The sequence below is a fragment of the Rhipicephalus sanguineus genome, chromosome 10 (genome assembly GCF_013339695.2).
Source record: "Rhipicephalus sanguineus isolate Rsan-2018 chromosome 10, BIME_Rsan_1.4, whole genome shotgun sequence".
Lineage (NCBI taxonomy): Eukaryota > Metazoa > Arthropoda > Arachnida > Ixodida > Ixodidae > Rhipicephalus > Rhipicephalus sanguineus.
The window spans coordinates 4,090,904-4,118,712 of NC_051185.1; the positions used below are offsets into that span (position 1 = coordinate 4,090,904).

Genomic DNA, 27,809 nt, shown 5'->3' on the forward strand with positions numbered 1-27,809 from the left:
GCTCCTTCTTTCTCACTCCCTTCGGTGGCACCACCAGCAGCTCCGACTTGCTCGGTGAACACACCAGCCCCGAGCCGCCCAGTTGCTCCTCGATGGCGTCCACCGCTGCCTGCAGTGTGTCTTCAATGTGGCAGTCGCTGCCTCTCTTGACCCAGAGCGTGACATCGTCGGCGTAGATGGTGTGCCTGACCGCGCTGACGCGCGAGAGCCGTTCGGCCACTCCGATCATCACTACAGGTTGAATAGCAGCGGCGAGATGACGGAACCTTGCGGGGTCCCCACGCTGCCCAGCTTCTTCTCCGGTAGCTGAAGGTCGCCCGCGTGTATTTCAACCGTGCGACCCGACAGAAAATCCCGACAGAATGCCAACCTGCCTTCGCACTGCAACACGCGTGGGTGCTAGCCATTGTTCAGTGATACGAAAGTACTCTTTAGACGCAGTGATCAAACGACACGGGAACTTGTGCAAGCTTTCTACATGAAAAAAGGAGAGTCCTGCGTCAGCCAAACATGGTTACTTTACACGAAAAGGAGTATACTTAATCAGTGGTATGTTTGTTTGATCTTTTATCGCTCCTGCGCAGTCTCATCACGGTATAAAAGCCTTTTCTATTTTGCCTAGTTATGGTCCCTTGCCAGCTCCTCTGCGCATGTTCTTTATGCTTATCGTTTGTGTATAAATAATCTGCATGTGCTAATAAGTCACACTTGAGAAACGGCGCTTGTTCTGTGCATCCTTCTCTTCGTCCCGTCCGTCTGCGCGCTCGTGTTGCCCATTTAAACCGAGTTGTATCTTTTTGTTTAATTTATTTCGTAGGGCACGCCAAAATAATAATAATAATAATAATAATAATAATAATAATAATAATAATAATAATATAATAATAATAATAATAATAATAATGACGCTTCGGAACCGCTTGGTCCGACAGTGGCACGCGGGAACACCAGACAGATGGAAACCGTAGAGAGGCCATCGTAGTTAAACAAACAAGTTCACGACTGATTTACGCAGTACTATGTTACACCTTGTCGCATTCACTTGATCTGACAAGTGCTGGCACGGCGTAAGCGGAAAGCTAAAGTGTGAGGCCCGCACGCTCGGTGCGGCGACTGCTGCGGCGTAGGCCTACACACTTTTCCCATGAGCGCTTGCGCGCTCGCTGGTGGCGCTCGTGTGCTTGAAAAAGGTTTATTGTTTCAGCGATAAGTAGACATGATTTGCACGATCCGTCAACGTTGCACAGCATATTAGGTCCGATGCCCGGCCCTTGAGAACAGAACGTATTTGTTTATATTCTTTCTTTTTTATGTTCTCCACTGGAATATTTTAATCCCATTCCTATACAGAATTGCATGTCGACGGCTGTATTCACGCCGGCACGAATCTCTGTTCTTCAAAAAGTCTCTCCCTCAATGTCTCGTCCGCCCCGCCACGGTGGTCTAGTGGTCGCTCGACTGCTGACCCGAAGGTCGCGGGATCGAATCCCGGCCGCGGCGGCTGCATTTTCGATGGAGGCGAAAATGCTTGAGGCCCGTGTACTTAGATTTAGGTGCACGTTAAAGAACCCCAGGTGGCCGAAATTTCCGGAGCCCTCCACTACGGCGTCTCTCAAAATCATATCGTGGTTTTGGGACGTTAAACCCCAGATATTATTATTATCAATGCCTCGTCCGCTTGAATGAAAGGTTAGCAGCAATCGCCCTATTCATTTCTTGTCTTGGTCTTTGTCCCTTAGCGCCCAAATTTTAAAGAATTTCGATAGGCTTGGCTGTTGATATGGGGTTATCCTGTGCAAATAGGTTATAACGGCAGTGATCACTTGGCGGCCAGCTAATTCGGCCACGCCGTTCGAGCCGAGTAGTCGCGTCTCAGCAGATAACGGCAGCCGCGTTGTCGCTCACATCTGTTCACGGGGATCGTGCGACACCAGACTGATCTAATCTTGACTACCGCGCTTTGCTCTTCAAACAGTAAGCGACTGCACGAATAACTCTGCTCCATTGAAGTGCTTTGCTCTTATCGCGCTTTTTCGAGAAACGAGGTGTAGGCGAAAGATTAGTCCAGGGGTAAACAGAGCAACTCGAACGGCCGAACAGATAAATGTATTCCGTTGTTTAAAGCCTCGTATCTTAAACGGAGGCGCATGAATGTATCAATGCGGATACTTTACGAGCCAAAACCACGTTCTGGTTGTGAACGAAAGAAGGGGCATGGACCAAAGGCTCCTTTTTTTGTTAGACACGACTCGATGAAGCCAACGAACAGCACACAGCCGAGGAAGGGGCATCACTTGTATTCTTCAACTCTATGTAGTGTTAGGACATAAATGGAAAGGAATTAAAACGGATGAAAAAAATAACATTGCCGCCGGTAGGACGTATACAATCTGTAGGTTAGGATGTTGTTGTTTCGTACACGCTCCGTCTAGAATAACATCCACGCAATGAAAAAAGGAAGAACCACCCAGCGGGCGATGTAACGAAAAAAAAGTAGGCATAACATCGAGACATAGGAAGACAGCAGAGTGGATCAGATAAGCAAACTTTCGGGGGTATATGTTAAAAGGAAAAAATGGGCAGGTCACGTCATAGTGACCGATTCCCGGTGGCCACTTGAAGCGTCGGAATGCGGCTGACGGTGGAACTAAGATGATGATGGTTCAGCAAAACTCGACACATTTTCCTCATCAATGTCACAATTTTATTGCGCAAGAAATGCGTTTTTTCTTCCGTTGAGCAATAGTGACGTTGAGCCGGTGCACTGGTTCGCACTCCCTTTTAAACGACGAAGGGTAAATGCCATTTTAGACGGATCGCCTCGAGCCGTGAATCCTGTTCGGGGCTCGCAATCTCAAGGTAGCAATAACTCTATCAAAACGGTTAAGCCGATATGTACGTTTGGGGCACCAAGTCAGGGCCTTACATGGCAAAGCTGGACTCGGAAGCTGCGCCTCCGGGTCCGAGCTCGCGAATCATGCCTCCCACTGCTCCGCACTCAAAACTATTTCCTTGGCTACATGGGCTTCCTCGTTGCACCTGCGCGAGGTGTGATACAACGTTGGTCCATCTCAAGGTGCACTTATCGTTCAATTATGCTACACCTAATACATTAGGGAGCGAAACTTGACGGCCGGCAGTTCTCACGAACGTCTTTCCCTGCATGTTAAAATGCCTTTCGCTTCCATCAATCTAAAATGCATCGTGAGAAGGTGGCTCACTGGCGAGCGGCAGGCGGCGCCACGCTGCCGCTCTTCTCCACGAAGGCCTGCAAAAAGAACAATGCACTCACTTTGAATCAGGCACAGCGCTTTCAATGGAACACTCAGTTGCACCCTTTCGGGAGTCTTTTTGTGCCTTTCCTGAAAACTCGCTACTTTCCTGTCAAGAATGCTACGTCACGCTGATAGCACGCACGTTCGTTCGTGACCAGAAAGTATCGGGCGAGCGGTGTAATAAAGATGATTATTTGAGACAAAAAGACACCCCAAAGGGTGTCAGCGTGCAGATTCCTCGAAAAGCAAGTTTCGTACACTTGACTGCATGACCAGCATTGTCAGCGCATTGTCCACGGCGCACAACAAACCGCAATTCCTTCCAGGAAGAGTGCGCACTCAACAAATAAATAGCACAGTCCCTCGTGCATTTTCTGCTCCCACATATATATATATATATATATATATATATATATATATATATATATATATATATATATATATATATATATATATATATATATATATATATACTTTCATTAGAATGCCGCTTTTATTTCTTGCCTAACGTGTGAAACGAGACTGTTTAAAAGAAGAGAGAATGAGACGTTAAGCGACGTACACCAATGTCAGAGCACTGCCTGCGTCATCGCTGTGCTGACGTGTAATATGCTGAGCCGAGAAATATGCTTTTGGGACGCAGATGTTCCAAGTAGGTCGCGAAGCTTCGGACGAAAAGCGGTTCAGAACCAGCACGGGGAGTTATGGGTGCGGCGATTGAAGCGCGACTATGCTTGGAGGGAACAAACACTAATAGCGAGAAACCAAGTTTTATATGAGGGCGAAGCAACATTTATATTTTACAAATGACTTTTATATCCCGAACAATATTATGTAGGCGCAATGTTCCAAGAATGTATGACAGTGTTCAATTATTACGAAAAATCTTTTTCTTAGCGCCCCCTGAAGACGTCATTGTCTTTCAGTGCAGCCCTTGCGGTGCATGGAGAGGCGCGCTCATAAAGTTCGTCTGCGACGACACGCCCCCTCACGTGTTCTGGTGTTTCGCACTTGCATGCGTTCTCTGAATCAGGCACGTAGCCAGGATTTTTTTTTCGGGGGGGGGGGGGGGGGGGGGCAAGGCCTAATTGTTCGAAAGACAATCTTCCATGGAAAAAACAAAAAAAGTACCCTGGCAATATAGAGGGCCGGAAAAATTTCGGGGGGGGCCCGGCACCCCCCCCCCCCTTGCCTACGTGCCTGCTCTGAATTATTGTGGTGAGAATTTGATTTTTGCTGTGCGCGGAGTTGCGAGCTAGGCGCGTTTCATCGTTGGTGAACGTGTTGGTTACGGTGTTCAACGGGCAACGGGGCGACGCGGCTAACATTTAACGCCGAATGCTTTCCTCGGTACTCGCGGAAACGATGCGGTGTTCCGAGGATGCAATAGCAACACGCGTACGCGTGGCGATCCATCTCTTCTAGATAAGACGCTGGCCCCATGGTTCGGCGTAGTGCGCTTGCTCGATTTTCATGGACCAGTATTCCTGTTGCCCGGTTTCCTTCGTGAATACGCGGTGATCGGTGAGCAGATCGCCAAGTTATCTGTCACGCTACAATTCGCATGCCTGTATACGTTACACATAAGGTCAATTTATCGGAACATAAGGCAAAACATAGCGCACGTATAGTGTACGCACTTTTTGTACTTATTGCGACACGTTGCTCATTGTGTAGCGCGTGATAAAATTGCGTTATTGTGAACATTGAATAAAACTGAAATATCATCATTTCGGCGTGGCCAGGCGTCATTTCTTCTCGTCAGAACTGAAGTACACAAGCAATGTTCTCTTAAGGCCCCTGCACATGTGCGAAGCAAATAAGCAACGCTAAAAACATAAGTACGCTGCGGCTTACTTCAATCCCGCTGTGCAAGTGACACAAACGCAAAATAAAAGCTCCAAGAATAAGGTTTCCTGCTAAAACCAAGACGAATTAAACTGCGGTACACATAAACACCGCTGTTTAGTCATGAGTAGATATTAGTTTAGCTATAGCGTTGGCTTCAAGCGCATTCGCCAAGGACTTGCCGGCTCGACGCGTAGCGCGAGTTGTTATATAGCGATCAGGGGCTTCAAAAGACAAATACGTCACTTTTTTACCGGATATTGCGTCACATCCGCTTTATTTTTTGTTCCGCCGGAAGTGTTCCCTCCTCGCATAGACTCTAGATGGCACTAAGCCCCATGAACAGCCGATGAGCAGCCATTTTCTGTTAACGTTTCTATGGAAGCTTCGCTACCAGTTACATTTACCTTATTGGATGTTTTCTGCAACCGCTCGTGCAGCTGCGCGAACATTGCCCGTGACGCCGGTGCGCCATGCGTCGACATCCGTGGTGATGAGTTTGATGAAAAATACTAATAGCCTTCATGGAATACCTCGCTTTCAGCAAACGTTCGCGCTGTTCCTCCTTTTCTATGGACATGTGTACCAATCGTCCCAAATAAGCGCACCAGTGCACTAAGGCTAGGTTCTGTGAAACCGGGAATTCTGTGCAACGCGACACGAATCCCGATTTGTCATGGGCCAGGACAAAGAAGAAAATCTGCGCGAAACACTACACCCTCGAAATAGACAAAGCTAGGGCGCTCTAGCTGTATCAAAGGAACTCAGAGACGCATTTCGCAGGGCCATGCACTGCGGCGCCTACACCTTGCTGCGCGAGCAGAATGAAGGAAAAGGGGAGACAGGATAGAGCGTCTCCCTTTTTTTTTCTTTCTGCTCAAGTCTAGATGTCAGTACGAACGAAATATAGTCTGCAAAGAAGTATTGTTACACTAGAAGCTCGGACTCGCTCAATCTGCGCAACATATCTATAGAGAAAAGCTGCTGGAAGCAAGAAGGACCCGTTAGCGGCACGTCTATCCATATATATTCAAGTGAGTCTAGCTTATGATGCTTTGTTATTGACGTAGCCCGTATACCTTCTGTGGTATTTTCTGAAATGAAGTTAATTGATGTTTAGCGCTCGCCTTTCTTCTCTTTCTTGTAGATTTCTTTACTTCCTTCTTTCGCGCTAAAAAATGGCGTATATGTGTCCACCACGTTTTCGGGAGATTTCATTCTATTACGTCATTGTATATATGAGCAGGGACGAGACGTCAGCATCAGGAACGGCGTGTGCGCACTCTGACGTTTTTCAGCAAAAGCGCTCACGGCGAGTGCGTCGGGTACGGCGATGGTGGCGACGCCCCCGCGGCCGATCTCCTCGCACTGGTGGCAGAAGCAGAGGAACAGCGTGTCCAGCGTCATCTCGTACACCGAGAGGAAACAGTGCGCCACCAGGAAGGAGAACAGGGCTCCTGCAGTCAGGGGAGCCCACTGGCCCCACAGCAGCTGGCCCACTTTGTCCTGCAGTCACAACAATGTCTTAATCGGAAGTACAGCAAAGCTGCGATCTCACCTCGGTGAGCCTGTGTCCCGTGAGCGTGGTGCCGACGACCACGGCCGCCTTGGCCAACAGCAGCACGAAGTCGCCGACGCAGTTGACGGTCGCTACGCGCAGGGCGTTGCGCGATAGCAGCTGCCAGGCCTCGCTCGCTGCCCGGCACAGGCTGTAGCCGCGGGCAGCTGCGACCGACAAACCATTCCGTTCACTTAAGGACTTCTTGCAGACTTCGGGGAAGCCATCGAGTAAGGGTGCATACACTCAATATCTGACATATATAAAAAAGCAGCCAAGCAAAACATAATTAACGCTATTGAAGGTTCACTCGCGAGGTGAGATGAAGAGCGCGCGAGTATTTGTGTACATACATAATTACGGTGCCTAATAATGTGCATATTTGTTCGAGCCCGTTGATGCAACGCACGCATAAACACGCAACGCAAGTTTCTGTAAACGCATAGTCTCGTGCTTTCTTTATTCGAGGGAGGCGCTGCGAGCCGTCAAGGAGAGCGTTGAATCGACGTCCTTTTGCGAAGACTCGGACTTTTCCTCGCCATTATTAATAACTTGTGCTTGCAGTACTTGTCCCCACGGAAATAGCCAGGCATAGACAAATAAGAAGACTGAAAACTACGTCGCTTCATAATCCGGCAAAGCTACACGCTATCAAGCCACAACCGCTTCCAGCCGAATGCAAGTTTCCCGCGAAGAAAGCAGATTTATACCATGTGGTATGCATGGACCTTCCATGCTAATATTGCCTTAGACACTAAACAACGCGGGAACGATGGGAGGAAGCTCTGTCCAGCTCGGGCCTCGGGGAAGCCCTCGTGGCCTTAGCCAACTCAATTCCCCTTTCCCTCCCATAAAACGTTTTCATCGGCCGAACCCTCATCGCTACATATACGGCGAACGCACCGAGCATGATGAAGGCGTTTCTGTTGAGGAACCTGAGCGCCGCTATGCTGCAGCAGCAGCACGAGCAAAGACAGCAGGCGGCTTTTTTTCCGGGCTTGCGGCACTGACGGCTGGCGAACCTGCAGGCGAGCTTCAGCACTCGGGCAATGGCGACGAGCAGCGAGCCCAACAGCACGGAGCCCAAGTGGTAGCGCACCAGTCGCCACAGGCTCGCGCACTGCGCCGACCACCCGGTACCCCTGCACACGTGTCGAGTGTTCGCAGCCTGCACCCGCGACAGATACACGACGCACACGACATGGTGAAGAATGAGCAGCACAGAAGTATACAGTCTTTCGCTTTTTCAGTCGGCCGTTCGTGAACTGGAAACCAAGTCTCCATTTGCTCTCCCGTGGCCTGACAGTATTTGTGCATGCATGGCCGACCATCAACCAAGGCAATTTGCCTCTGAGGGACAGCAAACTTTTCTCTTAGTCCTATACCTGTAGAAGTACCAGTCTGCCGCGGCGCCTGCCACCACGACCTCCTGGCAACTGACGGCCACTTGGAGCAGCCAACACAGGGCCAGAACGAGGTACCAGGGCCCGAGGCGAAGCAGCGAGTCCTGTCTCAGCAGCACCGTCACGTCAGCGCCGTCCTTGGCGACTGCCGCGTCACCCGCCGTCAGCAGAACGAGCATCGCCACTGCTCCAGCCACCCAAGTGACCGCGCAAAAGCACAGCGTCTGCAGTGAATAGCTCAAGGTACACACACCGTCTGAACGGTCTTCGAATGAAGTGTGTCGCTAGGTTCATAATTGCAGTATAGTATTGGCTTTTTAGGAAGGTTGCTCAAACTCTTGTAGATGCTTCCCTTGATATGCGATATGTGACTTCCTAGTTTCCTTCTATGATCGAGATAGATATCTACAGCTAGCATTTGCGTCTTCTTCACCGTCCTAATTCTTGCGCTTCTCAACTCTGCAAACATGATTTGCATGACCTTAGTGCACTTTTTGTCTCGTGGTAATTGATAAGTGGAGCTTATCTCTCAGGTAATCATTATGGGGCAGTTACTTGACATTCCTATAGGAATGTCAAGTAACTGCCCCATAATGAACCATATAGAGACACCGATGTCTTCTCGGACATCGTAGCCGCATTCGGTCGCAAAACTGGCTCATTTAATATGTACTAAGCTAGGCTAGTTGGCGAGCCATGACATTTGATGAAGCAGCGCACAAAGGACCCAATCACGCACACTTGTGTTTGCGCCATTTTTATGCGTGCGTGATTGTGTTCCTCGTGTGCTGCTTCATGGAATATTATGGCTCGCTCGTTTAAGACGCACTAAGAAAAAAAAAATTATCGCGTGTAATTCAATGGCAACAGTTTGAAAGTGTTAGACCGATATCGGACAGTGACCTCGAGCTCGCTGTGGCCCTAAACCACACCTTGAGAGATGGTGACCGATCTTGGATGACACGGTGGGCACGTTAGACCTATTCCATCCTGTGCGTCTCTCACATACAAAAGTCACCACGAGTCTAGGAAACCGACGTCACGTGGTAGTTCCGGGCGTCTCGTAGGGAAGTGATTCGTGCAAACGTTGTCATCTTCCATTTAGGGGAGCTCTATTTTAAGCGCACGTGAAAGATACACAAGTCGTCGTTAGGACGCACAGTATAGAATTTGTTTTATCATTCAAGAGTTATCGCTGTGTGAATAGATTGCTATTTCCGTAGCCCACGCTACTTCGGCTCCTTCGTGGCAGGGTGCTGACTTCGCGTAACTGTGACCGAGCGTGTAAATGTTTGATCAACTCGGCACAACAGCGAGACTAACTATTCTGCGACATCTGTCCGTCCAATGAGAAAGTCATTTAAACTACACATCTACCCCATCTGACAGGTTGACAAAGGTCGCACGTGTGCAGGAAAGACTGGATTCGAGGGCAACGTACCCAGGCTGGCTGCAGTAGGAGACCAGGCATGGCGGTCAGCGCCTTTCCGGCCTCTCCAAACAGAGCCGTCACCTATATAGAAACACATGTGAGCGTTGCGTGGTTTTGAAAGCAAGAGGAATTGAGGGCTCGAAAGCTCTTAGAGAGACTATAATTCATGGTCCATATTGGCCAGGACGTGATCCAAAGGAATTAGGTCTTGCAATACAGCAGTGCATTTTCTTAAAACAGAAATCTAACAATAGCACGCTCAGAAGCGCACAAATTCTATTAGGAAAAAGAAAGCAGTTCTGTTCTTAGTGACATTTCTTGATCGTTGTTGTCAATATAGCGTGAATATTGCCGCGGGTTATAAAACACAGGGGCTTTATTCAGAAAGGCAGAAGTACCGGGCGTCTCGTACTCGAAGAGAACACTCAAGGGCTGGGGCCGCCAAGAACGTCTTCTTTCTCAGTCTTTCATGCTGCGCCTGTCGAATGCACCGGTCGTCTTCCTTGTCGTCGCTAGCGCATAGCAAGACACAAATATGGACGCGGCAATATTAACTTTTAAATGAGAAGCATTTCTTAGCGAACCCTAAACACTTTGAGCGTTTCTATCTAACGTCTGGGTGCTCTCGTGATCGCCTCCTTTACTCGATGAGGACAAAAATTGGCATGGGAGAGTAAGAGGACTTGACGAATATGACTGTCTGGTCATGACATGAATAACGTGGAAATCACGTCGCGTACGTCGTCAAACCCTTTCCTCCAGACACGTGGCACATACCCGTTTACCACGGGCCGCGGTGTACGGGTATGCACCACAGGTGATTGACAGTTTATATCTACCCAGGAACGGCGTGAACAGACATTGGTAATTTAAATGCGAGAGCGTTAAGAAAAACCGGCATCGATAGCGTTGACCCGAATAATTCGAAGATTAAAAAGTAGGATCCCAGCAGGAATCGAACCCAAGCATTCTGCGTGGCAGTCAGGTATTCTATCACAGAGCCACGTCAGGTCAAGAAACTGCTTTGGAAAAACACCTTATGCAGGCGTAATGTCGGTGCAACGTCAATTGTGGGTGTGGTGTTGGCTATGTAATTTTATAACGAAGCAATAAACGCTACATATGTACTCCTACGATGCAGGCGTGATGTCAGGTTAACGTCTGTGGTTCGAGTGTTGGCTCTGCTTTTATAATTGCCAAATAAACCTTACATTTGTATTCCTATGATTCAGCAAGCTCAATTCAAGCGTCGATTGACCCCGGACGAATACGCTAACGAAATTCACATCATCGCACCGTAAAGTGCACCCCGTTTCGATAATGCTGACGTATATGTGCTCTGCGTGAATGCTGAAATAACGTAAGGCCATAAGTTACCCTTTAAACGCCAGCGTTGTCGACGTGCCTGGAAAGTCCACGATGTGCACACAACTATTTAAAAGAGAATTAAAAAAGAACACACGTCGATCCAAACGCTTGGCTCAAAGCCAAAAAATGCAGCATAGAACTACTCGCTGACTGCCTCGCGTGATACCGATTCCCACAAGGCGTGGGATCTGCCAATTTTTTGTTGATGGTCAATCGTTATACCAGAGACGCCTGGTATGCCTGGTGTGTATCGACATGGTATATACTGTTCAAATCACTTTTCATAGAGGTCGTCATGATGCATGGGGAGGACGTTTAGCTTCCATCAGCCATGATAGCGAGGAAATGTGAAAGTGTCACCGCAGTGAAGGACTTGCCAGCTGTATCCGCTTGCGTAGCACTAGCACAGTGAGCATCAGCAGCACCTGCAGACGCCACAACAAAAACTCTCAGTCAAAGAGGCAGCAACGAAGCACAACGTGCGCCAACACAACGCGTTGTCAAGTGTACGCGCCAGCTGTCAATCAAGTTGTTTTTCGTTCGAGGTGTTTGTAAAGCGACGTCGAAGGACAGCTTGAATTAACGAGACGCGAGCGGTCACCTTTGGAGTAACTGAACCGAGAGCGAATGACAGGAGGGCATGTGTTGTTGTCGTTGTTGTTCATAGACACATCATGATGAGGAAAGCATATGGGTGTTATTTGTAGTATTTAATTGAGGTGTAGCAATTATGGCATCAAGGGAAATGCAACGGGACGAGAAAACGACTTGCCACCTGTTGGATACGAACCCACAACCTCCGCACGTGTTATAGAGCACGTGTGATGCCCTGTTAATACTGTACGGCGACGGTGGTTCCATGTTTTCCTTGGCATCATTATTGGTTTCGTATTATTTGTCGTGATGTCGCTCAGGTGATGTTCATCCCTTATAAAACGTAATTTAGACCATTTACGCACTGTTTGTTCAGTTGACCTGCTCTGCTTTTCGTATTCTTATAAGCCCGTCCTACAAAAATTATAGCTTTTGTCGATAAAACGTTCTAACGGCTCTTTATTTTTCGTCTATTGCTGTCTGTCCAAATATGTTGCTTGTACAAAGTCGATACACACAAGTGGACACAATGCGCAGTGTCATATGTAGAGGCCGGATTTTTAGGCATCAAAAAAGCGCGTTTTAGGTGCCAAAAATGGGCAGGCAAAACAACGTTTTAGGCCTCTAATATCGTTAATAAAGGCACAATAAATTTTTACATAAATGCAAATAATTTCACTGGAAGACATGCGCGACTTCTATTTACTACAGGAAAACAAGAAATGTTCAGGGTGGCACACAGGCACCGACAGTTGAACGTAGCCGTGCAATTGTCCTTTGTCACGCACGCTGTGCGGAACACGGTGTATCTCCGCTTATTCTGTAGCCTGGTGAGTCAAATGTGCACTGTCGAATCTGCACACACCTCTGTGCCTTTCTTTTCGGCATGACTGAGCAGCAGGAGCAGGCATCCAGATCGCTAAAAGACCAGAAGGAGGGGATTCTTCCTATTGGCCTGGTCGAATTGCGTAGAACCAGTTTCTCCCCAGGCGGTGAACGCCTTAACGCTTTCACTACCGAGTTTTTTTTTACCAAGAATGATACAAAAATAGGGATTTTTTCCATCGCCAATTTTATTCTACGCGTCTTGAAACAAAACAAAAAAAAACTATTTAAAGGCGCTTTATTCGCAAGATACAAGCAATATATATATGTATATTTGAAAACATGCAGAGGATTGACTTCAGTGCACCGCACCACGGAAAGGGCTCTAACCCCTCCTGTCTTCGGTGCAGAAAATGTATGAGATTTAAAAAATGAGCGCAGGTACCCGTGAAAAAAAGCTTTGGACGCGTCCGAAGAGCGGGGGGGGGGGGGGGGGTTGCTTACACTTATATATCGACGTCTACTGCCGAAACACTGAGGCGGTCTTCGTCCGAATCCGATTCTTTAGAAAAAAAAATGCTGCTCTGTGCAGTCGCTGCTTCACTCGCAGGAGAACTGAAATGATCAATTGCGCAAAAACCTCGGCGAACAAGTGTTTTCTTCTTTTTTCTGAAAGAAGCTGCTGCTGGCACGAGCGGCTCAGAAGAGGACGCCTTTTTCTAATTCTGGTTACCAGAATCCAGTACTTTCTCGACCAAAATGCATGCTTTGAGCACGTTTTTCAAATTTTTTTACTGCACCAGCTGTTCAAGCCAAAGATAACTCAGCAAAATGAATCAGGGTAGCTTAATTTCTCTGCCGCAAATGCTACTTTCAGCGTGGACGAGCTCAGCTCGTCTTCGGTATAGGGAAAGGGTTAAAAAGTAAACCATAAACTAAACAAAAGCCGTGTGCACTCTCCGCTGATAGCTCTCCGCAATTTCGCATTCGCCAACCGCTCGCGCCATGTCAGTGCGGCGGCGTATGCTCGCCGGTGCGTCCCACTTCACTACTGCTAGAGGTTGCCTCCGCGAGTTGGTTGAACTTGAGGACTAGGTTGAACCCCATAGAGTTCCGAACAGGCAATGTTGCGCGGTAAAATGAATAACGGTCTCAAACTGCACTCGAAAGCAAAACTTGAGGCTAAATAGGGCTCATATAGGGCCCGATTTTGAAAATAGGCATCTTTGAGCATTTACAGGCATGTAGGCACAAATGCACCCCCAAAAAAAGGCATTTATATAGGCACTATCAAAACACTATAAAAGCCCTTCTTAACCTCTAATGCATGCTCATATATCAAAATGGCGCGATAGGAGCGTAAGGAACAAAATAGGCATTTGCCTAAAATCCGGTCTCTAGTCATATATGTTGACTTTTTATCGACTGTCCGAAATACTCAACAACATTCATGAGGTTACGTACATGACTAACTTGCTTCATTAGAGCGTTCATTTAGAAAGTGCTACACAACTGGTGTTGGTATTCGTGCTAACTCACCAGCTGTCAACTGCTAGAAGTAAATGCTATAGAAAAAAATATATTCAGCAACAAACACATTCGAAAGTGTACCTTGCTGCTGCAATTGATTCTTTTTTTTTTCATTTACCGTCAGTCATTTGGAAACCTGCAGCATGTCAGTCATGAGCTCTCTTATGGTGTCCGTATCAGTCGGTCGCTCAGATCAGCAGCATCAATACGTCACTGCGGAACTTCTAAGCAGTGTCATATTCTCATTTCCTTTTTTTCCCGGCCCTTTTTTTATTCTCTTGTTGTCCTTTTTTTTGTAACATCTATCTTCTATCATCTTTTATTCCCCTTACCCCTTCCCCCAGCACAGGGTAGCCAGCCGGTCTCAGAACTGGCTAACCTCCCTGTCTTTCCGCTTGTTTCTTCCTTCCTTCCTTCCTTCTGGTTCCTTCACAAGCGTAACGAATGTTCGCCATGTCATTTGCATTGTGCGTGAAGGCAGCGTGTTGAAGGGAATAGAAAAAAAGATTCTTTTTTCTATTTAGTGTCCCCCCCCCCTTCCCTCCCCGTCGCTACGGGCCTGAGCGGTGATAAAGGAACAGCGCTGATCCAACATTGCGAGCGATATGTCGCACGCGTACCGAGCATTGCGGGCAAGTGTCGTCCAAAATGCATGGACGCTGCGAGGTGCGGCATTCAAGGATGCCCGGAAAACAGTGCCTCAAGACAGGCCTGAGACAGTGAAAGACGTTTCCTTCTCCAAGTGGATACGTGAGCTTGGGGCTCCGCAGACGAAGGAGTTTACGAATTTGCTACGTCCTTCCCTCTTCCATAGTTAATTAAGTAAACGCTGCTGGAAATATTCGCTTGCTGTTTGCTTGTTCTTGGCAGCGTCCTTTCTGCGCGAATCCATTTGATTTGTTTCCTTGTTTGCCATGTAATGGAGAGGTGTGTCTCACCATGGAGGAAGGAATACTAAGGAGAGGCCCTATCGTATTTCAATGCATTGCGAAAAGTGTGGCGGAAGTGACGTCAGATTTATGGGGCAAACAAACCGGTATGGGGCAAACAAAACAGCAGACGCCCCGCGGCGTGCTCTCCGCGGTGGTTAGCTTCTGCGCTGAGTTGTAGTCCCGGCGTACACTTAGCGCGTATTGTGCGGTTCGCACGCAGTAAAATGTTGCAAGCAGACGTTTACCAGGCTGTTCGTGCGTGGCAGGCCCGAGCGCTACGCGCTGAAATTCTCCGTGGAACGTTTTTGTGCAACAGTACAGAATACCGGTACGTGCCGTGATCAAAAAACGTTCAGCCCCTGCATCATCGTATTCGAACTCACCTAGCAGTGACTTACGCGTTCTGCTGGGCGTTAGGCCTTCCCTTTCTCGTAGCCCGATTTCCCGACCTGTTGCCGGATTAGCGGTTCTTTGTTCGTGTATATGGAGTGTGCGTAGTAGCTATTCGGCGCAACGTCAACCTATAGTTGACGTAACTTCACGTCGAAAAGAGGACACCGCTGTATTGTATACGCGATCGTGCACGTAAAGTTTGTAATTCCAGTACGCACACAACAACAAGCACGCAGCGAGCGCACACCTCACAATACATACATCACGTAGTCCGATAACAACAACATAAGTTTATTGCCCTTTCGTTGAACGACACAGCCTCTAAAAACGTACGATGCCTTCGGCGCATGTTATGTACGGCGCGTCAGACGCCAAAAACAAAAGTTTACGTGTGTTCTGAGTTGACACAGTGAGTAAGAAGCAACAGAGCGCACATCCGAGAGCTTCGCATGCAAATACCATGCATTAGTGATCAGCAATGAAGCGAACGCGTACGTACACACGAAAAGTGACACCCGGTACTTTCCGCAGTGCACGCGATTTGCACCGGACAGCTGGGCGTTGCGTAGCTTTCCTAGAGAACACACACAAGGAGCAGCACGCGTGAATCGACTGCGCCGCGGCGCCGCTTGCACGGCGAAGAAAAAAATGGCTCGAATCGCGCATGCGCTTACAAACGACACGGCGGAAATCGCGAAATGTTTCGAGGCTCCTTCGCTAGGCGGCGATGCGGGTGTTTGCGATGTGGAGGCTTCACGAATGTGACGTCAGGGCCTCTCCTTATTTTTTTTCCTTCCTCCATGTGTCTCACAGGCGCACCAGTGAGGTGCACAGTATTTCATCCATCTTATGCGGCTTTACGCGCTTTCCTGGCGAAAAGTGGGCATCATTCTCGTGTGTCCTAGCGAAGCCCCCGCCCCCGCTTTATTTGGCACATGCAGGAAAGTTACTTTGGAATGGGACAACCCCCCTCCGAAAAAAAAAATCCTGGGCCTACTGCAAGAAACGCTCATAGCGAACGCTTCTCAGGGCTCCATGTACCCATAACATAAACTGCAACAATCTCCGTAAACTTCAATCAAGCATCTCAATTTGGCGAACGTGGTTCTTCTCACCATGGCCGTGGTTCCAGCTACGGCGGCTACAAGCCAGGCCCCCACGTTCGGTTGAGCGTTGCGTCGCCGGGCGTTCCACGTGAACCTGAGCGATGAAGGCACGTCGGACAAAGCGCACATTCGGCGAGGAAAGAAATGCCCGCTCCGCCCGTAGCCATCGCTGTCCCGCATTCCACCCAATAGCGCCGACTCGTTTCGTGACATCAAGTGGTTCGAGTGTTTCAGGTAGTTGGCTTTCCAATATACAGACGCGTGTTTGTGTCTCTGGTTTCAAATCGGAAACGTGAACGCCCGGGTAAGTTTCGTCAAGGTTTCTAGCTGACATCGCTGCTCGGCGAAACATAATGTCTCAAGCAATAACGATGGACATTTAAAGGCTCGTTCACGAGCAGCGCCGGTCGCGCGACGTGGCCGCTTTGGTCACAAAGCGACTGCTTTGGCTCACTCGCGCGTCCGCAGTCGCAAAACCACTGAAACAATCACAGGCGCGCAGGAACAGGACGTCAGCTTATTTTACGGGGCAATGGAGTTGACTCGCTTTTTGGCCGCCAGTCGCCAACAGTCGCGCGACCGGTGCTATTCGCGGCTGTGAATGAGCCTTAAAAAACGCGAAAGCACACTGGGTAATGCATGGACTTCTTGCCAAACATAACGAGCCGCCTTCTGCATGTCACGTGGCCTTCTGCACTGCCTCCGCTATCGGCCAATCTTTGACCTAGCGACGATATCACGTGATGACGTAACAAATTTTCCACCTGTGAGGCCATGATAGCGTCACATGACGACGTCACAAGGCCCTCTCCACACGCCGCTCACTCGGAGAAGGCCGCGTGGGTTTTCGTACCGCTTTTTTTCGCCTGCCGTGTTTCGCTCAAGGTCACCGCGCGAAACTTTTTGGATTACGACTGTCCACAGGGACAATCTTTTTTGTCCTTGTGGTTACGCAGTGACACACCCTTATTTACCAAGGAATAACTTGTATCTCGTTTTCTTTCTTGTTCTTTGAGAGCCGTGGCAGCAGGCTGATATTTGCATGTGACAAGGTTATGGACCAATTGTTTCAGCGAATACCTTAGGAAATGTTTAAAAACTGCACAGTAGACAGATAATGTTCTTTCTGCGATAGCCAGAAAAGTTAGCTCATTAGCGTCCATGAGATATTAATGTGCAGCCCATTATTTACTCTATTGTTCCGAATTTATCTTGTGTGGCAATAAGGTATCCGGGAAACGAGTCAGCGGTATGCTCCTACGCAGGCATCTCAACGCTTCCCGACGCCTATCATATCGCGCTTCCACGACTAATTTGGAAGTCATACTTTGAAAGTTATGCAGGGTGAACTCGATTGCAAGGCGTCTTTGTTGAACGTACCAGAGATAGCACGTCCCTCCGACGCATCCCAGGGACACCACCGCAAGGAGGAGCCACACGAGCAGTGCCACGCAGTAGCGCAGAAGAAGCAATGCCGCCACGCTGAGCCCTAAAACCACCGACAGGTAGAGCGATGTACACACCAGAAAGAGTGTCGCTGCGCCAAATATGTTAGCGGCCACGTCGCCATTGCGCATGCGCATGAAATGCAAGTTCGTGTCCCTCCTCAGTCCAACATGGTGGCCCTCCAATGCAGTGAGTAACTCGACGTTCCTAAGCAACCAGTGATGATAATAATCTAACGAGGAAATAAAGACTGAACGCAGTGTTGTGTGTCGAGCTCGTAGAAGTGAAAAGCCTACACTTCCTTTGCTTCTGTCAGCTTTCTTGGTAAATCTGGCCAAGGACACTTCCCAGCGAGAAAGATAACGATATCCTGACGACATTATCACTAGTAATTGTTAGGGCTTTGCGTCCAAAAACCACGATATAATTTTGACGGAGGAGGGCTCCGGAAATTTCGACCACCTGGGTTTCTTTAACGTGCACCTAAATCTAAGTACACGGGCCTCTAGCATCTCGCCTCCATGGAAACGCGGCCGCCGCGGCCGGGATTCGATCCCACGACCTTCGGGTCAGCTAGCACCATAACGACTAGACCACCGTGGTGGGTTCCCCGACGACATTAGTGAATATGTACTACACCGTGATTCATGTGCACTGCTGCGTGTCGAAGAACGCGGCTCCCGCGCGCGCCAGCACGCTCGATCTCGTCGCGCGTGCGCCGCCGGTATCAGAAGACAATTTTTCTCGTTCATGTTTGAGCATAAATGATGCCATATGTATTTGAGTCCCAATCCTGCCATGGGCGTCGTCGGCTGGGGGTGCAAAAGGGGCTCTTCCCCACCGCGATGCGACACGGGTTTGCACCCCCCCAAGACGAAATCCCGCCGACGCCCATGAATCCTGCGACCACTTTACATGACGGCTGCAGATGCATTAAACGTATTTCAACGGGTTTTCATCTATACTGATATGAAAATCTCGATACGAACAACAAAACGAGCGTGCACTACGTTGAAAGTTTGCTTTCCAGCTGCTGCAACAACGCCTATGTAAGATTAAGATAAAAATAACTGGTCTTGCACGTTGGGTGACAAGTATGTGAAAGCGGTAATCTTGGGTGCACAGAGCTTCTACACATTGCACGTGACTGGTGGGACGCATACCGACCTATCGCCACGAGGCCCATGTAGCCCAGCTCCTGTCGGCAGGTGGCCAGGTCTTGAAGAACCTCCTGGATCACAACCATGGCGAAATGAGAGCGTTAATGGACCGACTCGCCAATATTAGCTTGAACTTCCAAGCGCAGCACTGATGTGCATTTTTATACGAATTAGCCGTTTTCGTTGAAGCTTTGCGGCAAAATGTCCCATATAATACCGCACCGTTCAATAGAGCATGCAGTTGCACGGTTTTGTTCCCTCATCGGTCCCGGAAAAAAAAATCACAGCATATCCACGGAGTGAATGATGATGAGTGGGCGAAGCTGCGGAGGTTCATCGGTAAACCGTGAATCTTCCGTGAATTCTGCCCAGTACATCATCACCGACGTGAGATCGGGAGCGTTTTTACTAAAGGTTCGATGAGTTATGACGACTTGCAGCTCACTTTAATTTTACATGTACGCTGTGAATTTTCATTGTTTAGAAAACCATTGCTTTAGAAAACATCTGGCGTCTTTCGTTAAGCAGCTGGCATCTTTTCGTTTTGCTTTAGAAACATCTGGCGTTCTTTCGTTTTGCTTTTAGAAAACATCTGGCGTTCGTTGGTTTATTTCATCAATCAACGGCGTTTTGAACAAAATTTTTATCGTTTAATCACGCACAGGAGAAATCTCACCAGGCACTACCTTGGAGGTAAACAATGGCTGCTAATGGGAATGAGAGACAGAAGAAGTCGGCTTTTAGCTAACACTTACACTTCTACTTCTACTAACGTTTCCTACTGGAACATGCCAATGGCTGCTAATGGGGAATGAGAGACAGAAGAATTCGGCTTTTAGTTAACGCGCACGCTGCGAATTTTTTATTGTTCAACAACGCACAGGAAAAATCTCCCACCGGCACCACCTTGGAGGTCAAGATCTGGTACTAGCGTTACGACTGGTTACGCACTACTACGACTACGAGGGACGAACGGGTGCCGCCTTAAGGAGCTTCGCCCCTAAAAAGAAAGAAAAATCACTATATAGCGTATGCTTGAACAGCAGATGCGAGCTGACTTCTTGCCTGTCGAGTCAGGCAAACTGCCATACGCGCTCGTTTTAACAAAATGCAATCTTTCTAGCGTCTCGCCGACTGGGCTGCACACGCACTTTCGTTAAAATTTATTGCTGGGCTACTCTCGTGCTTGCAGATATACACGAACCGTACACACTCACAGAAAAGATTGAGTAAAAAGGTCGCGTCTCTTTGTCCTACAATCGTCATCTGGCTTGCTTGCGTTTCCTTTCTTGAAAACTCGGCGCTGGCCACTTTCCTACCAAGAATGCTATGTCACGCTGATACCACACATGCCGTTCGTGACCAGAAAGTGCCGGGCGCGCGGCGATAATGCAAGGAAAGGAAGGCAAAATAAATGACGATTATTGTTGTGGGACAAAAAGACCCCCTTTTTTTTTACTCGATCCATTTTGCGAGTGCATGAATGCGTTGTATCGGCGGTGCAGGAGACACTGTCGTGGCAGTGGAACAAAAGCTCTCCGCAGGAGGATTGCACACGCCAGGAAACTTCCCTCTTCGTGAAAATTTGATGACAAACTCGCGTTTCGGAGGTCGTGAGATGGGCCAGATGCTGCCCGAAAACGAGGTTCCAAAGAAAGCCGCAACATATTATCCTACGGTAAAACTCTACGGTTATGCATCCCTTAACTCCAAAAAGAGATTTTTCGGACGTAATGTGGGATTTTTGTTGCTCTGCTACAAGGATTTTTTGAGATAAAGACCTTCAAAGTAAAGAAAATAACGTTTCCTGGGCCAATTTTGAGGTTTGTTATAAAAACATCTACACTACACATAAAAACTAAAAATATCTGAGCAGAAGCAAAAACATGCATATATTTAGTTAAAGAAATTTCAGCTACCTAACTTTATATATTTTATGCAATTCATAAGGAAAGTTGGCCTAAACAGCAGAGCGTATGAGCGCTCCACTCCACCTCTTCGTCATTATTGATTTCCTGTGCTTCGAAAAAATTTTTGCCGGCAAAACAAACTGCGGATCTCTTCTTTCCATTCATCAGGCAATAATATATAAAATTTTGAAATAAATTTAAGAGGTCGAACAGCCATCGTTTGTTCGATATTACGTGGAATCACCTATATATATATATATATATATATATATATATATATATATATATATATATATATATATATATATATATATATATATATATATATATATATATATGTAGAGAGAGAGAGAGAGAGGCTGTTCTATTCTGAACTTCGTTCTCCTGCTTCGCGCTCCGAGCTCGCGCCAATGCCCGAGCGCCGCTGTTGCTTCCTTACAATATATATATATTCCTAAGAACTTGTGTTTCCTTTGACCACGGTTTCGTGCTATACCTTCGAATGGGTGAGAAAACGGTCGTATCACAATTGTCTCGGCAAAAGGAGGACCTGAATGAGCACGCCGCTGACGTTGAGTGTCCGGTGCACGAACCCCACGGGACCCGAGTCCAGCACGCACCTTCGGAACACGGTTTGCCTGCGAGGGGAAGACACTGTACGGAGTAGCCTCCTACGTGCCGCGTATACCTGTATCCTGGCGGGCAGCTGGCAGCGCAGTGTCGCTTGCGGCCCATCGCATCCTCCAGAACCAGGAGCCTGCAAATGTTCGTCATTTGCGTTCGTATAAATAAAGCCTTGCATGTCTCGTGCGACGTGAACGAAAACGGCGGCCACGACGCGTATATGGTAAAAAAAAAAAATGATGGCTGATCCTTCCGTCATAGGAATCAGTATAGCACGAAAGTGAAACGTGTCGTCACAGAAGAAGTTTATTCTTTGTATAGTGCATTGGCACATGAGAGCTCGTACAATGTCCACTGTTGTTTGGGAAATATAGCAGCGCTTGATGTGGACGCATCTTATGGCATCTTCGGCTGGCGGCACTCGTGGCGTATTCTGCGCACTCGTGCGGTGCCGTACGTTCGTCTGGGCACCACGCGTGCGGTGCCGCATGTTCGGCTGGGCCGGCCACGACACGAGTGCACGCCACCGCGCCACCGCGGAGATCGACGGTGGAGCGTGGTGCAGAATGATATTATGAAAAAACATGTTGCATCATTTTTATTAGGACAAAAACAGAAAATGTCAAACATTGTGTTTCCAGAGCGTGGTGGCTACTGCGTGAAGGACATCTCTAGTAACAAGAAAATACAGTAACACGTCTTTTTTTTTTCTCTGTGCTTCGCTAAACAACAGTAATCATCTATTGTCGGAAAGTGGGAACTGTTTTGTAAAGAAAAAAAGATCGTTCCAATTAAATGCATTTGCGACACCACTTATATTCCTCGTCGACGGGCAGCACGGACATTTTCATTCCTCTGGATAATTTTTTTTTTTGAGTAAATGCGCTTATATAAAAGCAACGAAGCTAAACGCGAAATTTTTGTAGCTGAGTCGATCATGCATTGTAAGAATGTGAGAAATCGCAAATGGCGACAGTGGTGAACGGCGAGTACCGCAGTGCAACCTAAGCACAGCAGCCACACATTGTTTGCCAGACTTTGTCGCTCTGCACGAGAAAATGCTGGGGTGTCGATCGCGTTGGTTACACGATACATTTTTCACCGCTCGTCGCTCTCCCGCCCGGTGTCTGGATGCGCACCGTGCGGATCGTGTGGCCCGCGCTACAAGCACTCGTGTAAACGGAGTAGCATGCGTTAGGCGGACAGGTGCAAAGGGCGGCGCGATAGACGCCCGCCTGAGCAGACGACAGCAACGAGCACGGCTGTGCCAGTCAGCCAAACACCACCTGAGATAGAAGTTTAGCATCCAAATTGTGCTTCACTTTGATGCGATCACTGTCCTACGCTCTGAAGGTGGCTATGGGTAGGAGTTATAGCCATGACCGAGATTTTGTACGGACTGCCTCATGGTGCACAAAAAGAAAATTCCGCTGCAGCGGAATTTTCGTTATGTAGAAGATATCAGATCGAGTCTCTTTTGCGGAGGGTCATGAAGTAGAATGCGCGCTCAATTCAAGAGGGAGACCAGATCTGCCAGCACTGCTTCAAGAGATACAAGGAGATGCAAAACAAAGCAGATGCAATGCAAACAAAACGTGTTTTGTCCGTGGCCAAAACTGCTGCCACCAATCTTCACGTAATCGATTCTTTTTAAACTCTGCATTGATCACATAAGGTTTGACAACGTACACATTTGGGCCAACAAAAACCACACCTCTTGGCGACCGCTCTCCAGAAATTCATTTCCATTCATGAAGAGACCTTGGCTTTTATACCAACCTCTCAATTCTGGCACAGCACATCGTCATAAGAGACGCATGGAGGGAATGCGTTCTTTAGCACTCAAGATATGAATTATACTCAACTGAAATAGATGAAAGAAAAGGAAGTGCCTACTGTGCCTACAAAAGGAAGTGCCTACAACTGAACGTGCCTACTGTGGACTGAGGGATGTCTAACATTGGCCTGAAGTCGCAAACCACGCGAATGCATTTAATAGGAACGATCTTTTTTTCTTTACAAAACAGTTCCCACTTTCCGACAATAGATCATTACGGTTGTTTAGCGAAGCTCAGAGAAAACAGACGTGTTACTGTATTTTCTTGTTACTAGAGATGTCCTTCACGCAGTAGCCACCACGCTCTGGAAACACAATGTTTGACATTTTCTGCTTTTGTCCTAATAAAAATGATGCAACATGTTTTTTCATAATATCATTCTGCAGTCCTTTGAGAACATTTTGGGGGACTTTGAACAAAATTGAGATTGGGGTTTTTTTATTATAGATTTTTGAATCGAGGAGCACTTTTCTCTTTTTGGTGTTTCGAGCATGAAAATTTACTACTTTGAAAATTATTGGAGAAATACAAATGCAGAGGTTCATTATTCACATAAAGGCCTATTCATACTGCAAATATGAACAAGCTAAGATGCTCACAGAAGTAGCCATAGCGTCCCAAATTTGACTGATTTTCAAAAACGCAGCGTTTTTCGTGAATTTTTAAAAATACATAATTTTGCTCAGAATTCAATGAAATCATACCAGCTATTTCCTCTTTACTTCTACTTCCGCCAAAAAGAAAGATATTTGTAATATATAGCTTCAGTAGCTGCCAGCATGATTGCGAATTTACGAAAACGCACTCTTCGTAAAATGGTCGTCGTCAACCGGCGACACTTGTCGAATTTTCCTGTGATGAAAAAAATTTTTATTTGAAAACGAACTGCGATTTCGTGCTGTGCAGTCATATGTGCACAACATACAAAATTATCAGGAAAATCGGAAACATCAAATATACACCGTTTTTTTATCTTTCGTGGAATCGACCAACAGACATTTCATTCAAGTGAAACAAAATAGGTCACACTTAAGAAATTTTTAAGCAGACATTTTCGTGTATAGGCTTTTGCTGCTACATTATTTGGATCTATAATAACAAATTTGAGAATGTATCGAAGTATCTTAAAATACAATTGCCAAGTATCGTATCGGATACAGTTATTGCGGCAGTATCTTGTATCTGTATTTCCAATACTTCTTGCCTGATATCTTGTATCGTATCGCGATACAATTTCAAAGTATCTTTGCCCAGCCCCGCCTGTGCCCAGGTACCAGAGACCAGCCATTTCAATCGGGATCGGCCCATTAATAGCTTCCTTGTCAACTTGCGTCCCTTTTCATTATTGCGCAGACATTAGAAAAAGTGTCTTGCGACTGTAAGTGTTTTTTACCTTTTGCCAACATTATTTGTGCAGCCCAGCCTAGGCTTACGAACAAGTTGAAGGTATACTGCTGGACATGCGTTGTAGGTGTTCCTTCCTATGCGGAACCCTTTTCCTTGTAAGAGGCTCCTGCCATTTTTGCAGATATAGGCTAGCCGGGGCTAAATGGGCATTGGCAGCGAGAGAATTTTCTATTATAATTTCGCTAATTACCTAAATTCAGCGTTTTGATTACGAGCCTTAGGTCACGCATACGTATTTCATAAAAAAAAAAAGATTGCCTGTTACACGCATTGGCGAGTCCTATACCGTTGTTACTCTCTTCGGAGAGTCGTGGCAGGCGCGACCTCTCCAAGAGAGTTATCTTTAAAGGGAGTTGTGGTATGCGGTAAGTCAGGACTCACCAGAAGGAGTAACTCAGAAGGATAGCCGGTTGGGCGTGCTGGCAATTCATTCTGGAAACAAATAGCGCGAAAAAAACGTGGGACTAGTAGAAGAAAGCATCAGGAAAGCGCATGCGCTTGTCCTGTTGCTTTCTTTTGCTAGTCCCACGTTTTTTCGCGCTAATTGTTTCCAGAAGGAGTAGCATGTATATCAGGGGCGTAGCCAGAAAGATTTTTCGGGGGGGGGGGGGGGGTTCAACCATACTTTATGTATGTTTGTATGTGAGCGTGTATATATACGCAAGCAAAACTGAAAAAAATCGGGAGGGGGAGGTTTGAACCCCCCCCCCTGGCTACGCCCCTGATGTATCTCTTTTATTTTTCTTCGAGTAGTAAAAGATCCCGAAACCTTCCACGTCACAGGTAACGTTAGAGTGACCGCTCACGTGAGTCCCGTAGTGTTCTGGCCGGACCCCGGCACACCCGGCAGCGGCTGCTGGTAGCCGCGGTCGCACACATTGCCCTGGCTGTCCACGCCGTAGAGCAGCCGCAGTGGGTCGCCACCTTTGCGCACTGCCCAGCTTAGCAGCACACCCTACGGGGAATGCTATGCTGAGCAACAGTCGCAACTCTCTATGCATAATTGTGGAGGATGGCAAAAGTGCAAGGAGAGACAAGAATTGGCAGTACGTTTTAAGAGATAACTATGAGGAATGCGGTGGACTCCAGATTAATATTTGACCACGTGGCGTTCTTTAACATGTAGCTAAATGTATGTAAACACGGTTTTTTTTCGCATCCATAAAAATGCGCCCCGGTGGTCGGCTGGCTATCGAACCCGCGCTTTCATCCTTATTGCAGCGCAACGTCAAAGCTGCTAAGCGACCGCATCAGCGAAAGGCGCACTTTGAAAAAAGGTAATTTAATAACGTATATAACTCAAGTAATGGTTATTGGGGCGCCTCCGTTAGGTATGGGCAGGAGATCACGAATGGGGGTTTACCAGGATCCCTCGAGAGAAAAGTATACAAAAGTAGCATTTTACCGGTACTTATATCCACGGGACTGAAACCTGGAGGCTTACGAGGAGGGTTAAATTGAGGAGAATGCAGCAATGTGGGCATCTCAATCGAAATCAAGAAGAAGCAAGGGACATGGGCATGTATACGCGTAGGCGACCTCTGGTCATTAAGAGAGTGGGTTTCAAGAAAAGGCAAGCGCGGCAGGGCGAAGAAACGTTGGGGGGAAGCAGAGGTGGGCAGGTGGCGTGGCCGCAGGACCGGATTGATTGGAGAACCGCGTGGGAGAGGCGCTGCAGTGGGCGTAGTCAGGCCAGGGGCGTAGGCAGAAATTTTTTTTTTTTTTGGGGGGGGGGCACCTCCTTGATTTGTAGTGGGGGCCGGGCAGGCAGATGTGGTCAAGTGTCATTTTGAAAAAAAAAATGTCGGGGGGGGGGGGGGGCACGGGCCCGATGTGCCCCTCCCTGGCTACGCCACTGAGTCAGGCTGATGATGAAGAAGGGGGACTGTACTTAAGGAAGTCTCTTTAATTATGCTCGGAGATGGGAAGTGAGCCCTCGGAACTGGGCGGTGGCTTGGGCACCAGCCGCCACCTCTGACCAGGGAAGCAGGAATCATGGCGGCGCTACGTGTGACATCTTTGCAGGACACAAAATGCTTTGAGAAAGAATAAAGAAAACATTACTTTAGAGGGCTCGTTTTTCTTTGTTAGACGCAATATTAGCGAGAAATAACAGACAATAATGCCAAGGAAAATATAGGGGATTTATTTGTAATAATTGGGGTATAAATGTGAAGAAAGCAAAGTGGACGAAAAGATAACTTGCCGCCGGAAGGGACTGAACCTGCGACCTTCGAATAACGCGTCCGATGCTCTACCACTGAGAAAGGATAGCGACACGTGCATAGAAAGAAAGGTTGTACGCACCATACCTGCACTGTAGGCGGCGAAGACGAGCAACCAACCAGTGTCCGTGCACGAACGCTGCCTCTCCAAGCCCTGCGGATAATTTCGCCTTAATATGCGCGGGCATGTTCTTATAACAAATCGGATGCATGTAGAGTGAAGAGCACAGAAAAATCTTTATTAAGAGGAACAGACACAACGTGTTTGACTGCATGCAGAAAACTAATTGACATTACGCCCTTAATTTCGGGCACACAAAACGACAGCTTTCAGTTGGAGCTGCTCATGCAACTGTATTAAACCTGCCGAAGGAGTGGTACGGGCTTAGGAGCCATAATGGAGACGTTTGAAAACAAACCGAACGGTGTTATAGTGCTTGTAATCTCGTCCGACGAGCCAGATGACGAGCGTGCGCATGCAGTTTGTGAGATGCATCGAGATGGTAACGACCGTTGCTTCTTCGAGATTCCGAGGCTCGAACCCCAGACCTCAAGGTTTGAAACCGTGACCCCATATTTAGAAGATGCTCAAGTTCGGGCTTGCATAAGAACTACAGCTGTAATGGATTATCCGACAAGACATGCAGGAACTTACGCCTGCCGAGTGGACCTGGTTGCTGCGGTCGCAGCAACAGCAGAAGCCCATCAGCCAGAGGCCTGCGTCGGTTGTCGAGGGAACATGTTGAACAACGCTGGCCGGCAACGACATATACTATAGCAAAGAGCTGCAAAAGTGAGCTCTGGTCCCACCAAAACTATACACCGCCGGCGACCTCAAATCTCGTGTTCATTATACCTTTGGCTTGGTGCCAAAGTATAGCTGCTCCATACTTTTCTGCAATGCTTAGTTAACAGATGATTGAGCACTGCCAAAG

General features: G+C 47.7%; 1 protein-coding gene across 1 annotated transcript; it reads right to left on the bottom strand.

Moving 5' to 3' along the window:
- Positions 1-2,691: 2,691 nt before the first annotated feature.
- On the bottom strand, positions 2,692-27,589 carry LOC119406848 (choline transporter-like protein 1). The gene is made up of 15 exons (XM_037673595.2): positions 27,530-27,589; positions 26,957-27,028; positions 25,456-25,604; positions 21,469-21,537; positions 21,331-21,418; positions 18,878-18,941; positions 17,645-17,753; positions 16,274-16,358; positions 11,262-11,309; positions 9,526-9,597; positions 8,067-8,308; positions 7,585-7,823; positions 6,682-6,848; positions 6,435-6,629; positions 2,692-3,268 (listed from the first exon to the last, which is right to left on the bottom strand). The coding sequence occupies exons 1-15, from the start codon at positions 27,578-27,580 to the stop codon at positions 3,218-3,220; spliced, it is 1,701 nt and encodes a 566-aa protein (XP_037529523.1). The 5' UTR covers positions 27,581-27,589; the 3' UTR covers positions 2,692-3,217.
- Between the last annotated feature and the right edge of the window lie 220 nt (positions 27,590-27,809).

What these genes read in the sequence shown, in the direction of transcription:
- LOC119406848 (XM_037673595.2), bottom strand. Translation starts at nt 27,580, where the DNA reads ATGGGCTTCTGCTGTTGCTGCGACCGCAGCAACCAGGTCCACTCGGCA. An exon ending in CGGGACACAGGCTCACCGAG is followed by an intron (nt 6,630 to 6,681) that starts GTGAGATCGCAG and finishes TTGTGACTGCAG; the next exon opens with GACAAAGTGGGCCAGCTGCT. An exon ending in CCGTACCCGACGCACTCGCC is followed by an intron (nt 3,269 to 6,434) that starts GTGAGCGCTTTT and finishes TTCTTTTTGCAG; the next exon opens with GCCTTCGTGGAGAAGAGCGG.